At 49.4% G+C, this 14779-nt stretch overlaps 6 protein-coding genes across 6 annotated transcripts; 4 read left to right on the top strand and 2 right to left on the bottom strand.

Annotated features, from left to right (window-relative positions):
- Positions 1-92: 92 nt before the first annotated feature.
- On the bottom strand, positions 93-1140 carry CI109_105780 (60S ribosomal protein eL33; the record flags this gene model as incomplete). The annotated part of the gene is made up of 4 exons (XM_032004284.1): positions 93-116; positions 222-380; positions 678-801; positions 1127-1140. 4 exons carry the CDS (start codon positions 1138-1140, stop codon positions 93-95), a joined length of 321 nt encoding a protein of 106 aa, XP_031861515.1.
- A 1928-nt stretch (positions 1141-3068) lies between these two features.
- CI109_105779 (uncharacterized protein) lies at positions 3069-4791 on the top strand (the record flags this gene model as incomplete). The annotated part of the gene is made up of 5 exons (XM_032004283.1): positions 3069-3205; positions 3342-3540; positions 3594-4136; positions 4187-4412; positions 4475-4791. The coding sequence occupies 5 exons, from the start codon at positions 3069-3071 to the stop codon at positions 4789-4791; spliced, it is 1422 nt and encodes a 473-aa protein (XP_031861514.1).
- A 1033-nt stretch (positions 4792-5824) lies between these two features.
- On the top strand, positions 5825-8583 carry CI109_105778 (uncharacterized protein; the record flags this gene model as incomplete). The annotated part of the gene is made up of 4 exons (XM_032004282.1): positions 5825-5879; positions 6051-6712; positions 6775-7026; positions 7078-8583. 4 exons carry the CDS (start codon positions 5825-5827, stop codon positions 8581-8583), a joined length of 2475 nt encoding a protein of 824 aa, XP_031861513.1.
- A 744-nt stretch (positions 8584-9327) lies between these two features.
- On the top strand, positions 9328-10871 carry CI109_105777 (uncharacterized protein; the record flags this gene model as incomplete). The annotated part of the gene is made up of 8 exons (XM_032004281.1): positions 9328-9539; positions 9681-9795; positions 9864-9999; positions 10082-10130; positions 10214-10307; positions 10373-10460; positions 10530-10683; positions 10748-10871. The coding sequence occupies 8 exons, from the start codon at positions 9328-9330 to the stop codon at positions 10869-10871; spliced, it is 972 nt and encodes a 323-aa protein (XP_031861512.1).
- A 182-nt stretch (positions 10872-11053) lies between these two features.
- On the bottom strand, positions 11054-12016 carry CI109_105776 (uncharacterized protein; the record flags this gene model as incomplete). The annotated part of the gene is made up of 5 exons (XM_032004280.1): positions 11054-11059; positions 11115-11135; positions 11209-11562; positions 11655-11890; positions 11959-12016. 5 exons carry the CDS (start codon positions 12014-12016, stop codon positions 11054-11056), a joined length of 675 nt encoding a protein of 224 aa, XP_031861511.1.
- A 288-nt stretch (positions 12017-12304) lies between these two features.
- CI109_105775 (uncharacterized protein) lies at positions 12305-13811 on the top strand (the record flags this gene model as incomplete). Its single annotated transcript, XM_032004279.1, has 8 exons — positions 12305-12310; positions 12380-12414; positions 12474-12494; positions 12576-12685; positions 12752-12855; positions 12921-13033; positions 13101-13458; positions 13518-13811. 8 exons carry the CDS (start codon positions 12305-12307, stop codon positions 13809-13811), a joined length of 1041 nt encoding a protein of 346 aa, XP_031861510.1.
- Positions 13812-14779: the final 968 nt, after the last annotated feature.

Raw genomic sequence — 14779 nt, 5'->3', positions numbered from 1 at the left:
GAATGGTACATCATAATCGTATCAATCTCGGGTTTGTGGGTTTTGTATGCGTTAAGAAGGGGTGTTGGTGATGGAGTGTGTAGAAGAGGTTTTTAGATGGTAGAGGGGAAGAGCATCTACGGGACGAACGCAGAAAACGATAAAACATTAGCATTCTGGTACAAGTGCACATGTGCTTGCGTGTAGACAACACAAGTAGAAGTGATAGAACGTCAACTCACGATTCGGACGGAAGCACCGAACACTTTGGCGGGGAGGTTGGTTCTGAACTTGGCCTTGGCAGCACCAGAGTTACCGTGAGGTCGAGAGATTCGGCCCCAGATCACTCGGACCTTGCTACCGTTGATCTCTCGCTTGGCCTTGTAAACGTAGGCAACTCGCTGAGGGGTGAAGGGTAGAGAATCAGCATTTATTCGAATATTGCGAAATTACAGATTTGGGCCAATGGAATGGATGGGTATGGGTACGGGTTCTCGCTCCTCATCCATGACTCCGCCTTCTCCATATCCAGCCACATGACCTCTCGAGAAAGACTCCGTTTGCTCTCATCACAAACTCCTCCAGCCTATCATTTCCTCTCAATCAACCACCTAAATCCACTCCAACCTGTCCCCACATGACAACCCAATACCCATGCCCATACCCAGTCCCACACGGCAACACGAAACCCCGCTCACCTTTCCCAAGTAATGCCTGGCAGCCTCCTTGGAGTCGACACCCTCGATCTGGACCAATGACTGGTTAGGTCGAGAGTTTCGCTTTCCGCGCTTGTGTCCGAGGATTCGGCCTTTGGTGTAGAGTCTGTTGGATCGAGCCGTACGAGCGGAGCGAGTGAGGTGAGGTGGGGATATGACCAGAATAGATATGATTTGATGGAATTGTAAGTCGTATAGAGTGCGATGGTTGACGATGATGGCAAAAGGGAAAGGAAGAGCAGAACAAGACGAGCAATACAATCAGCAAAACGTTCTTTGAACATTGACCACCATGATCCGTCCACTGTCCATCCCCCAACACTCAATCCCTCCTAAATCTCTCGCATGCATCCCACATATCTCCTTGTCGTCCTAATTCTTCACCACTCTCGTATCCTCCCAGTGGTACGTCGTACAGCACAATCACTCACCGAGTAGCGGCCATCTTGACGTCCCGTTCGTTTTGTTGAAGGTTGGAGAGAAGGAAAGGTTATATGTTGAGGATTTGACAAAACCTCGAATTGGTACCAGTGAGTGAGTGAGTGTGAGTGTGAGTGTGAGTGAGCCGTGTGGACAGTGTGCCAACCCAGTGTGAGTGTGTGAGTGAGTGTCAGACAGTGAGTGCAGCGTTAGTGCTACAGTGGAGTGTATCGTAGAAAGTGCTAAGGGAAAGTGAGAATTGGCAGTCGGCGAAATTCGGTAATTGACGTGTGTATGAGAAGGATTTCGGCGGTGTGGCACCAGCATCGGTGATATGCTTATGTCCGACAGATTCGGTTTCTGTGTTTGACGCGTTCTCACGTCGCTAATACAGTCATCCTCTTAAACGCAATGCGGTTCATACTGCAGCATGCATACGAGCTGTCATGTAACGACTGGTCAATTTAGACATGTTCCTGCAGACCAGTGCAATAGCTTTCTTGGATTATCTAAAGCATCTCGTGCCATTCTTCTCTGTCGTCGATGAAAGCACAGAGACAACAAGCGTTCACATTCACGACGCGTGCATGATATTTCAGCTCTCTCCGAATAAACATAACACTGTTAAATCATCATCCCGACCAGAGACATATCTAACGATGCACAGAAGGGAGAAACATCGTCCGATTCTGTACCGGACCGAAAAGAAGCTGGTGGCGTGTTTGCACAACGGGAAACGTACCGGAAGCATAACGACATGTCATACTTGATGTGCTGCATCGCATTATTGTACTGATACAAGTTGTTTATATTGTTGCCAAGAGCCAAGACGGACGTTGCGTTCCAGTAGAATGTGGGAATAAGTAAGGGTATCCACGTAGACGGAACAGTGGTGGAAAGGTAAAGAGCTATTGGCGCATGCACCGTAGACGCGACAGGGGTGGCATCGTGGAGATAACCTCGCACATACATACGCTCGCTCTCTTTTTCCCTTATTTCTCTGAAGAGACATGCATCATGCGGAACATCCTCCTTCATCATACAAGCGATTTCCATAGTACCAAGCATCTATGCATCTGCATCACAGCTCTGAACTCGTGATTACAGTACTCGAATTATTCTCACTCGGACCGCCGCGCAAGAACGCTTGGATTACCCCAAACAACGCCCCTCGTAAATTACTCCTGGATCCAGGGTAAGGGTAATCATCCGCGCATCACCACTGCTGCGAGGAATTCAGGATTTTTAGCCAAGATGTTTAGTTTCACGCTTGAGCTTTGATCCCCCCCGATACCTTTTACCAAGCGCGTTTTTGAAACGGCCACGGCAAGTTGTTTTTGTTGTTGTGGTGTTGTGGTGTTTGTACGTGATGTACGTACCTCTACGTGTATTTATGAACTGATCCTGCAGTAAATAGAACAGACTAACTACTAATCTCCACCGTAGTGCACAGCACCGCTTTGTTCTCTTTTCCTGCTTGTCCCTTTGACTTTTCACGGTGAACGCATTATTGATTGATTACGTTTTTACATCCTCAACGTGTTTTGTTTAGAAGCAACGCACCATTCCCCTCCCTGCTGGGCCCGAACCTCTTTTGATTCCTCTTTCACTTTCAACCTCTCTCTCTCTTTCGCTTTTAACATCTTCATATCCCAAACCTTCCTTTCACTTTCATTCTTGCACGACTTGTTCATCATCCTCCTTTTTGTTGACGATAGTGTAGTTTGATTAATCACACATTCCGTATTAAATACTCTCCCTCTCGCATCGCACGACTACGATCTCGCAGTTTCCGGTTTAACGCGTTTAATTCAGTCCGTCAAAGACACACGCACGCATTTTAGTGATCGGATCATTTGCCGCTTCGTATCGCATCGCATCAGACATACATAGACAGCTCTTCAGCACCTTTTCCCCCTACTCCACAACAAGACAAAGACGAACATCATCGACATGTCCGCCTTCGCCACTACCGCCCTTGTTCTCTCGCTCCTTTCTGGCGCGTTGGCTCAATCCGCTACCACCAGCGTCGATTCCGCCGTGTTGACAATCACTGCCAACTCGACCGGTCCCTCTGGTTACGCTATCCCGTAAGTCAATTCTTTCCACCGTTGCACGATCCTCCTTTGTCGGCCTATTTGCATAAGGATCCGTGTCACCCGGCCGACACTCGCGCTTTGTTTCCGATTGGCCACTTTATGCTGACACTTGGACCTTCCACTACAGTCCCTTGAGCGCTCTTACATCCGGCGCCGCCATAGATAGCACCGTCGCTCTCGTGTCCACCTACACTGCCGGTGCCGCCGCTACTGCCGTTTCCGGTGCTCCCCCTCTCCCCACTTCCGCTCTTACCATCGCCAACTACCCGGCTTTGGATGTTACTCCCCCTATCAACTCTACCGAGGTGCAAGGATGGCTCTCCAAGGTGAGTATGGTTGAAGTAGCTGTATGTGATCGGACTGATTGAATCGTTTGCAGATGGACATGACCAAGATTCCTGGCTACAACATCACCACCGGTGATTGTTCCACCGACCCCGGAGCCATCTCTGATGGTCGATGTTGGTGGACTTGCGGTGGATGTACTCGTGAGACCGACATCACTGAGTGTCCCGACAAGTTCACTTGGGGTCTCTCGTACGACGACGGACCTTCCCCTTACACTCCCCTCTTGATCGATTATCTTGCTGAAGTCAACGTCAAGACCACTTTCTTCCTCGTTGGTTCCCGAGTTCTTTCCCGACCCGAGATTGTCCAGACCGAGTACATGGCTGGTCACCAGCTTTCCGTCCACACCTGGTCTCACGCCGCTCTTACCACCTTGTCCAACGAGCAGATCGTTGCCGAACTCGGATGGACCATGAAGGTCATTAAGGATGTCACCGGTGTCACTCCTAACACTTTCCGACCACCTTACGGTGATATCGATGATCGTGTGCGAGCTGTTGCCGCTCAGATGGGTCTCACTCCTATCATCTGGACCTCTTACAAGGCCAACGGCACTGACACCAACTTTGACACTGTGAGTGATTTTTTCCTCCTTCCAAGCTACCCACGCTGACGTCTGAATAGAACGACTGGCACATCTCCGGAGGTACCGCCACTGGTGCTTCTTCCTACGAGACTTTCGAGCAGATCTTGAATCAATATGTTCCTGCTCTTGACACCGGTTTCATCGTCCTCGCCCACGACATCTACCAGCAGACTGTTGACCTTGCCGTCGGTTACGTCTTGCCTCAAGCTATTGCCAGCGGCAAGTTCCAGCTCAAGTCTATCATCGACTGTTTGGGCCGACCTTGTGAGTGCACTGTGATGCTCGTATACATATGGGCAGATCGCTGACGACGCTCGAAATGACAGTATCTGAGGCTTACATTGAGACCTCTTCGAACTCTACCGCCACTGTCATCTCTTCAGCACCTTCCGGTACCTTCTTCCAACCCTCAATTGGTACAGCTACCGGAGCTGTTGTTACCCCCACCTCAGCTTCCCCCACTTCTGGTGGTGCTGCTGCTTCCGGCTCTGGCGCTTCTGGTGCAGGCTCTGGTACTACCGCCGGCGCCGCCAGCAGTTCTTCAGCCGCCAGCAGCGCTGGCCAACGAGTCCAGTTCGGCAATGTCGTTCCTGGTCTTTTCGCCTTGGGAGCTGTTGCGGCTGGTATGGCTTTGGCTGCTTAAGTTTGAAACATTAGGTTATGCAGGGATGGGTGTTGGGGTGCGAGTTGATCGTACGAGTTTCGGGTAGCCTTGTTTCGTTTCATTCGCCATTCCTTACATTAGTCATCCTCATATTACAGTATATCCTTCTTCATTCTGTTTGTGACATCGGAACGTAATCCCTCATGACTCTTATGAATGGACATTTCAAGATGTTTCGAGTACAGGGCAATGCTGCGTTGTAACAATGGCGTGCTGTATGCTCTCCCCGGTTGCTGTGATTTCGACATTCGACGTACGGTGTGGGATGATATGGTGTGCGAATGACAGATTCGGTAAGATAAGGTGCTAGCGTCATGACCTGCTCCATTGTCGTCAGGACTCACCCAGGATACTGTACATAAACAACCTAGCGAGGTATAACGCTTGTCACCGGAACTCGCTAGTGTTTTGTTGTCCCATGTATGACGGTGAAGCAACCAGGTGGATCATGGATTGTAGTGGGAATCACCGCCGGAGCCGGAGCTCGTGTGCGTAAGGATTAGTATGGGAATTGCCGCAAGTGGAACTAACACCACTGTACGGCAGCAAAAGACCCTTAGCGTTTAAATAATTCTTTCAACTTTGAGATCACCTTTACTCTATTTGTATCGTATGGTGCAATTCATTTATCCTCTCTCATTGTTACCATCATCAGCTCTGCGTTACCTTACAATCACCATATCTTGTGGCCTGTCCACTATCTAGTCTCTTGATTAGGTCGATCAAGACAAATCAGCTTGCCCTGCTTGCGCTCGAACAACAACAACAACTACCCATACCAATCAATGTTTGTACAGCTCAAACCTACTTTCCTTCTCCCTTCATACCCAGTTATCACATACACCAAAGAAGTCACCGTCAACAACAACAACGCCCCGAACAGTAGAACCTCACCTACGAAAAGTCATAACAAGGAACTGTTACAGTCGTTCTTGATTGATCAGAACCATTACAAGATACCAACCACTCCGTCTTTCGGTAGAGCAGCTCCAAGTGGGACAGTCGCTTGAGTATGCCTACAGGGAGCAATCATAAGAACAGAACAGGAGGTGGGGGAGGGTCCAAACGTGAGTATCTCATACTTCAATGCTGGGAAGGGGAGGATCGTGCTGTGTTGGCATGGAAGTAGTTGCAGGACATCCGGCCGCTCGGTGCTCTCAAGGCCGTTCACGTTGGAGCGTGCTTTACGGAAGGTTTTTGAGTCAAGTTGGATTGACAACTGACACACCAAATCGCAGCCACCGCCACCTCTCCCACATCATCCGTCCACCCCTCACCATCCTTCAACCACCCTTCTTTGCCCCGACTGAAACTCAACATCCGAACTGGATCCCCTTCCTCCCCCTCCGCCTCTAAATCAAAACGACCAAGAACCAAAGCCAGCAATCAAAGACGATTACCTGCGTCTTCCGACGAAGGATCCAGCTCAGACCTCACTCCTCCCGACGACGACGATGACGACGACGATGATATTGACGATGATGATGATGGACCAGAAGAGGCGGAAGACGATGATGATGGGGATGCGGATTTCAACGAAGAATTGATCACGCCAAGAAAAGGTGTACATAAAGGTCGAAATACGCCTACACAAAACAACTTTGCTAGGGAGATCACACCAATCCGAAAGAGCACGGAGAAGAAGAAGAATACAAAATCGACGACAGTGGGAGGAGGGACCGGGAGCGCGGTCAAGTCCAAAACAATACCGAAGAATGATGGCAAGAAGAAGAAGAGCCATCCTACGACCAGCACCATTAGTGCTCCTATCGCGAGCTCATCAAAAACTACGACGGGACCTGCAGGACGAGAGAAGAAGAGAGCGATCAAGTTGGAAGAGGTCGAGAGAAGAAGAGCGAGAGATGCAAAGTTCAGTATGGACGATACTTTCGGTGCTATCGTGAGTGCGGACTACCTCTCATCATGCGTTGGAGTGATGCTAACCCAATGATCATGTTGCAGACCCAAGCGCCAAGCTCATCCAGCCTCAGTGTTGTCGCACCACCCAACGACGACGCTACTTCCTCCTTTGGCGATGACGAGTCTGATCTCGGCAATTTGACAGAAGACGATATCATCGCTGGTTTACCTGAAGCGTTCGCTGGACACGAAATTGAGGATTTGGCATATGGTGCGGGGCCAGATGGCGATTTGGAAAGACAAGCGATGGCGTTCTGGGATGAGCAAGACGAAAGCGAGGAGGACGAGGAAGAGGTGAGTTCGGCAACGCTGGACGTCAGCGCAGCCAGCTGACGTCTTCCTCAGCAACTGTTCATCAACCAACTTTCCGGATCTGAGATTGACCAGCAATCGCAATCCTCCGCCGACGGTATCGACTCGGACGAGACACTGTCTGATTCCGACTTCTCCTCGAGCTCGGACGACGGATTGGACGAGTTTGGTTTCCCCATCCCCAGTGCTTCCCTCTTCCCTATCGAAGAAGAGGATAATGGAAATGCTGCAGACCCAGGGCTCGTCCTCATGGAGAACTGGGACGGACAATTCGTGCTCGTACAACCAAGACAAGAACGATCTAGATCACGGCATCGTGGCGACCGAGGCTCAAGAACGAACGGTTCTGTCAGCGGAAGTACCACGTTGTCTGGGAATGAACAACCTGGTCTTCTCATTGATCCTGATGCGGCAGATCACGAGTTCGACAGCGACTCGTCCTCTTACTGGAGCGGGATGAGCGATGAAGACGGCGGTGGCGACACGACTGATTCGATGGCAGAGGAGGACATGCCCATGCTGGACAGTCCGGCGCTTAATGACTTGATGGAGCAGCAAATGGCGGAAGCGGTTCTTCGAATGGCTGTCGAAGCTGGGGAAGTTTCGTTACTACCTGAACTCTCCGGTCCCTCAATAGTCGTTACAGACGCTGCCGGGATGGATGTACACACTCCAGCATTATCGACATCCTCCTCAACCGGACCAGCTCCAGGTCCTTCTGTCACGCTTCCTCAGACACCAGCACCAGCAGCCGCTCCACCTGTACCGGTGATGGGAACATTCCATCCTATCACCGACGATCCAGCTCAACATGCTGTCATTGACGGTTCTGGCACCGCTACGAAATCGCCATTTACCCATCGGCGACGATCACGTCGAGGACGAGACGCCGCTTCTGTTGCCAGTACGAAGCACTCTCACGACGAGAAGAAACGGAAGATCCCTGCCGACCCATTCTCGCCCGCCCCAACGCATGCTGTATTTGGTCTTGGAAAACGTGCGAGATATTCTTCTATCCCCGGGCATCCTAGATATGTTGCTGCTCGACGCGCGGCCGAACCGCTTGTCGATCCGCACGACAGGGAGACTACACCAACCGATTCCGACGCCTTCAGCTTGGAAGACATGTTGGAGACATCGGTGTTGATGCATGAGCTTGAAGCGGAGCAGGAGAATGGAGCAGAGACGGATGCGGATGCGGAACATCTTCGACATATGATTAGATTCGATAGAGTGGGAGTATCCACTTATCTCAGAAGAAATTTCGGTGGTGGTGGTGTTGGAGCAAGAGAAGAAGTTCCCGGAGCCATGGGAGTAGGATTTACCTCGCCTAGCAATAACGCGGGTGGATTGGGGATGAGAGGGGCTTTGGAAGATACGCTGGTGGGACCGATGGGCGCGATGGGTGGGAGGATGTTGATAAGTCCGGTATTGGCGCCAGTTGTAGGGGAAGAGAGAAGAGAGAGGAAGAAGAAGAGAAGAGCAGGCGGTGTGGCCGCGTCGCAGGGTATTGTGCCCATGCCTGCGCTGCAGATATAGGCTAGACAAGACGCTCTCACCCTCGCTTCGACCCCTCATCGATCACCATCCCGACACTACGTCTTTTGATCGGCACCGGAAGTCCCCCATTCCCCGCTTCTTCCACGACCACCGCAATGACCAACCCATCCAACGATGCGATCGGATCCAAAACAATCATACATACATACAAATTACAATAAACCAACCCAGCATGATCGATCCTCTATGTTCAATACAGTAGTCCTCTGATATGTTGCGATCAAAACCCAAACGAATTTTCTCCTTTTTTAGCCTTTTTGCCTTGTGTCCCAAAGTTGTGATTTATACAATTATTCGTACAGTGCATGGATTGCTTGTGTCCTTATACGGTATGCAAAACATGAAATGACTTGGCACCATGACTCTATCTTGCCATTATTTCGTCCGCATTATGATCGTTCTCGTCACGACCACACACGTCGTTACGTGATAATTCAATTGAGATTTGCGATAGAAAAGGATTACATACGTGAGAGTTCAACGATCGTCAACTGCTACTCGTACCGCTATTTGTTGTTATTTTGATTCAATTCAGTTGTGAGTTTGTCACCGCCACATTCGAGTGAGTCATCAACATCAAGCTTCAAGGTTAAACATCTCGTTCACACGCTCTCGTTCTCATCTCGTCCCATATCTGCTCTTCCAACTTCATATCCGCTCCTTTTCTAACCTTGATAGAATAGTTCTAGTTCAATTCAACTCACGTTGTAACTACCGGACGCGATGCGATCCAACTTTCTCAAGCTAGTCCGTTCCATTCCGACCTCGACTTGGAAACAGCGTTCTCATCCCGCTTTCAACTCGTACATATTACTTGTACGACATACACTCGCTCTGATCGTATTGATCGTCTTGGCGGATATTTCGTTGTTGTTGGCTTTGGGAGTCAAGTTGGTCTCAGAGTTGGATTCGTGGAATTTGGCATGTTGGACAGGGTGAGTCGGATTTGTCGATGCATTCTCACCGGTTCGCCGCGGTGTGATGGACATGTAGCTCGTGTTGATTCTACTCGTATCTGTTCAAGATCTGTTGGTGTCGAGCTTCATAGCTGATGACGATGGATGGTCATGCCGCAGGGAGTGGTTCTGGGGCTATATGCAAAGACATTGGGAGAGAAGATTGAATGCGTTAGATGCTATCCAAGTCACAGGAGATGAGATCCCGCAGGACGAGTCGGCACTGGTCATTTGCGTGGGTACCTACCACCTTTGCTGTACTCATTCACTCACTTACTCGCCCAACCTTTTTTCTCAAATCAGAACCACATCGGATACTCGGACTATTACCTCGTACAGCATCTCGCTTCTCGTGCGAAGATGTTGGGCAAATCTCGGTATTTTGTCAAGAAGGAGATTGTGCGAATACCCCTTTTTGGATGGGCATTCTGGGCTATGGGTGGGTGCTGACTTCGCTGTTGGGCTTGTCGTCTTTGCAGTACAGTACCGGGGGGATATGCTGATGTGAAGAATGTACGTAGGGATGATACTCGTCTCGAGGGATTGGACAAGCGACGAACGATTGATAGAGTGAGTCGAGGTACACCTCTACTGCCAGATATGGCACATGCGCAAGACTGATCAGATCACCGCTATGGTCGTTGGTACTGCAGAAAAGCATTCGCTCAAGTGAAAGAGAACAAACACGATTGTTGGATTGTTCTCTATCCCGAAGGAACTCGTCGAACACCGAACAAGATTCTCAGGGTGAGTCAGCATGTATCGTATCGTTTTGCAGCTCCAGCTAAGTGAATCGTGCGACGGTGTCACAGTCCAAAGCATATGCCAAAGCGAATGGGAAACAGGAATTGGATCATGTGCTCTTTCCTCGTACAAAGGGTTTTGTTAGAACCGTACGAGGTGAGTCCGCTTTCTTATGGGCCATACCTTCAAATCCGCTAGTACGCTGAAACCCCAAGTCGCATGTAGCTCTGAGGGATTCGCACATCCGCTATCTCTATGATCTCACATTCCTCTACACCTCGCCAAATCCCGATCCGTATCAAGTCCCATCGTTGGCTGAGCAGTTGTCCTGTGAGGAACTCGCAAGAGCAGGATACAAGTTCCGCATACACGTCAGAAGGTGAGATTGGCTTCAGCAGGATAGTCTCAAACTCGTTAAGCTGACCTGAATGTACGTTTCTTAGGATTCCTCTCGCCGATCTACCAGAAGGTAAGGAGGAGCTACAGCATTGGTGCGAGCAGGCTTGGGCCGAGAAGGACAAGGTGTTAAGTAGCATGATGGACGAGAGAGGGAGGCTGAAGAATTGAGTTTGCGAGGACTGTGTTTGACTGTCGTTTCGGTTTCGGTCGTAACTTGTACTACTACCTAGATAATGGCCTAATGGTGGCTAACAGGACAATGCTGGGGTGTGATATGATGCATATTGCAATGTGTTGTTTTGATACTTGGTTGACATGTCCATTTGAAATGGTGGATACGTATGAGTCGATCATCTCTGCGAGCGGATAGATGTCAGCGGTCAAGGGAGACCATGAAACAGTGAGACTCACCATCATTCTCATGTAAGCGAGCTAAGTTGAAGCAAACGGTCATCAGCATTCTGACTCCGAGTCATGTCATTGAAACTGTTCGACAAGTACTCACCAACAAGGCTCCTGAACCAGTAGCAACACCGACGAGATATTGCAATATACTGAATTTGGCTTGTTCAATCTGTGTTCTCAATCCCGCGATCTCACTCTCGATCCTCGTATCGACCTCTTTAATCTTCAATTCCTGCTGACTCGATTCATCCCTTATCCTCCCCTTTTCGAGATTGAGATCTAATCTCACTCCGGCCTGAGTACGGGTGACTTCTTCTCTCAGACGCTGTTTGAGTTTCTCGACATCGGCCATTAATCGGTCGTTCTCGGCTTTCATCAGTGTGAGGTCGTTCTTCTCATGCAGTTGGAGCTCGGATTTGAGTCGCGCGAAGTCGACTTTCTCGGTGTATCGTTGCTATGCAACAAAACGACGGGGATCATGTCAGCTCAACGTTCAGTTCCGTTGGCCGTACTTTCTCGTCTGGATCTTGTCAAACCCCCACTCACCTTCTCCTGGTCGGCCTTGCTGACCAAACTCGTTTCCATCCCTCTTATACTCTCATCCACCACCTCGGCCAACACGCTCATCACACCTTCTGCCTGCTTTCGCGTCATCCCGTTCTTCTCAAGCTTCTCGGCGAACAGAAAGGTGTCGAAATGCGAGATCCGAGAAGTGGGCGTAGAGTGGAATGTTCTGCTTTTATACGCAGGCAGGGCGATACGAGTGACGGGGCGAGCGAGAGCTGCGAAAAGAGGAAGGAGGGGACGCGTTAGCTCGTGTCATGTAACGCACGCTCGTGAGGTAGCTCACACATGGCTAGAAGGGCACCTGCTCTGCTTGTAGTGGGTTGCGACAGGATGGACGACATTACGGTGATGGTGTTGGAGGGAAGCTACTCGAGGAGAGGGATGTAGTTGTATCATAGATGCGTTGAGTGACGTCTTGAACGTGTAACAACGCTAGGTGAATGAGTGAGTAGGTGGGTGGCAATGGGTGTTGATGGGATAAAATGATTGAAAATAACGATCGATTTAATAATTTCCGGCAAAGTTGTCAACCACAACGTCCACCACTGTTGAATCAACACTTTTGATTTTTATACAACTATACGTATAGACCACCAACACCATAATATAGAAGAGCAACATCAAACAACATGCAGGTGAGAGACGGTTTGCTTAGCTGATCCGGAGGGGGTTGAACAGTCGCTGATGTGATTATCTTGAAATAGTCGGACGAGCTCATTTGGTCGGTTATCAACCATCAGTATGTCTACCTACCTCCCGCTCTTTGACCAAAGCTTCATGCTGACTTTCCGTACACAGATTCTGCTCTTACAAAGTAAAGTGAGCGAGCAATCATACCACGAGTCCACAGATGCTGGAGACTGACGGATACCGCTTTTGCTTCTGTTTTTGCTTCACCAGAACGACCACACAAAATTTCTGCAGGAACGAATACAACTTGACAGGTTTCTGTACACGACAGTCATGTCCTCTGGCCAACTCGAGATATGCGACAGTCCGAGAGAAGGATGGTGAGTCGTGCTACCCTGCAACCGCAACTCAGTACAACAGCTGACGAATCTATCCGCTGCTCCTAGGCGTCCTTTACCTCTACATGAAGACCATCGAACGAGCACATACACCGGCGAACATGTGGGAGAGAATAAAACTGTCAAACAACTATGCGAAAGCCCTAGAGCAGGTGAGTGTGTCTTGTGTGTGATATAGGATATCCGTGGTTGATGCTGATGTATACCGCATGTGTAGATTGACAAAGAATTGATATATTGGCCGAATTTCATAACGCACAAGTGCAAGCAGAGAATAACGAAGATCACTCAATATCTGATCAAGATGAGGAGACTGAGCATGACCCAACAGTGAGTATTCCTCTCTTTGATTTACATGTGGTTTTGTTCACCGACTGACTGGTTCCGTCTTGATCAGGCCTAAAATGGTCGGAATCAAGAAGAAGCTCGAGAGACGGGAAGCGACACGAGAACGAAAGGCGCTTGCAGCCGCCCATCTCGAGAAGAACATTGAGAAGGAGCTCCTCGAGCGACTACGATCCAAAGCTTACGGTGACGCCCCGCTCAACGTCAATGAGGATGTGTGGAAACAAGTTCTGGATATGGACAGAGCGAAAGGGAAAGGGAAAGAGGACGAGTTGGAATTGGAGATGGAGGATGATGAAAGTTTGGTCGATGAGGATGAGGAAGAGTGGGAAGGTGGAGAGAGGGAGTACGTTGAGGATACAGATGATGAGAGTGATGTGGGAGATTTGGAGGATTATAGCGGAAGCGAGGTGAGTCTCAATTGTGCTATTGACTGATATTGGACACTTGTGCTAATGGAATTGCTCAGTTTGACGAATTCGATTTGGAAGAAGAGGAAGGATCAGGACAAGACTTCCCATCAGATCTCGAAGTTTCGGATGACGAGGGCGATGACAACGAAGACGGTGACGAATCAGCAAAACCATCCAAACCATCCAAACCGACACCGAAAGCTCCAGGACCCGTGGCGGGAGTCAAGAGAAAGGCACCGCCAAAGGGTTCAGCAGCAGCCAAGAAGGGTGGAGCGAGAAGACCAAAGGTCGATGTCGAGTACGAGATGGAGACGGAACCTTTGTCGAGGGAGATGCTCAAGAATTGGTAGTGGCCTTACGAATCTCGCTCATGATCTGTACTTATTATGCATGGTTTGGGGTATACACGATGATCAAACGGCTTGTCATCGTTTTTTTTGGTCGATTCTTTGGACAACATCGATCTGATCTTTCGAAACACTTTTGGGGATTTCGGTGGTGGCCTTTGCCTGGACAGATGTTTCAACTTAGTCCAACACCTGAAGCTATCAGCTGAATGTGTAGGGAAGACTCGCACTCCTTCCCCTGCACCACCTGGTTGTCCACTAACCCCAGCTTGCTCTTGCTCCGCAATCCTGTGCCAATCCAGGTTAGTCTTGCATGACCGCAGAAGCTGATGACAACTCGCTGGGCGACTCCCTGTCTAGACCTTGTCCCAACCGGACTCGTTCACCATTATCATTCAGTGACGAAAAGTGTTCATGGCACGGTCAAATCCCCGTTGAGCTGCAGCGCCGAACAGATGCCGGAATGGATTATCGATTCAGTCCGGGGAGAGAAGTGTGTGACCTGCAGATCATGAGGCGATATCGAATATTCTGGTGTTGCGGACACAATTAGACACTGTGTTTGGCTTGACAGCGAAACCAAACCTCTCCAAATCTCTTCGTGATTGTTGTCTGAAATCTCTGCTTGTATTGCCGATCCGTTACCTCATTGTTTCCTATTTCATCAATGTGTGAAGATTGCCTCTTCATTGTTCCTACTTTGTCATTATATTTTGCCTTCATTGTTGAATATCACAACTCTTCCTTGTATATGTATTTGGCGATGTTTATTCACTCACGTTTATATGTCCTAGTTTACGAATCCCACGAGTCCTATGTATGCATACCGTCATCTTGTCAGCACTTTGGAGCTCTCCCTCGACATTTGCATTCGACTAAGTAATACAGCTTTTGAAGCAGAAACAAAAAGTGATGACGCCACAACGTCCATGGCTTGATGACGCTCGAGCGAAGGAGAGATGATCACTTTG

Source organism: Kwoniella shandongensis, chromosome 10, assembly GCF_008629635.2.
Source record: "Kwoniella shandongensis chromosome 10, complete sequence".
In the NCBI taxonomy this organism is placed as follows: Eukaryota; Fungi; Basidiomycota; class Tremellomycetes; order Tremellales; family Cryptococcaceae; genus Kwoniella; species Kwoniella shandongensis.
Note: the sequence above shows the minus strand (reverse complement) of the source record. Positions and strands in the feature narration are given on the sequence as shown.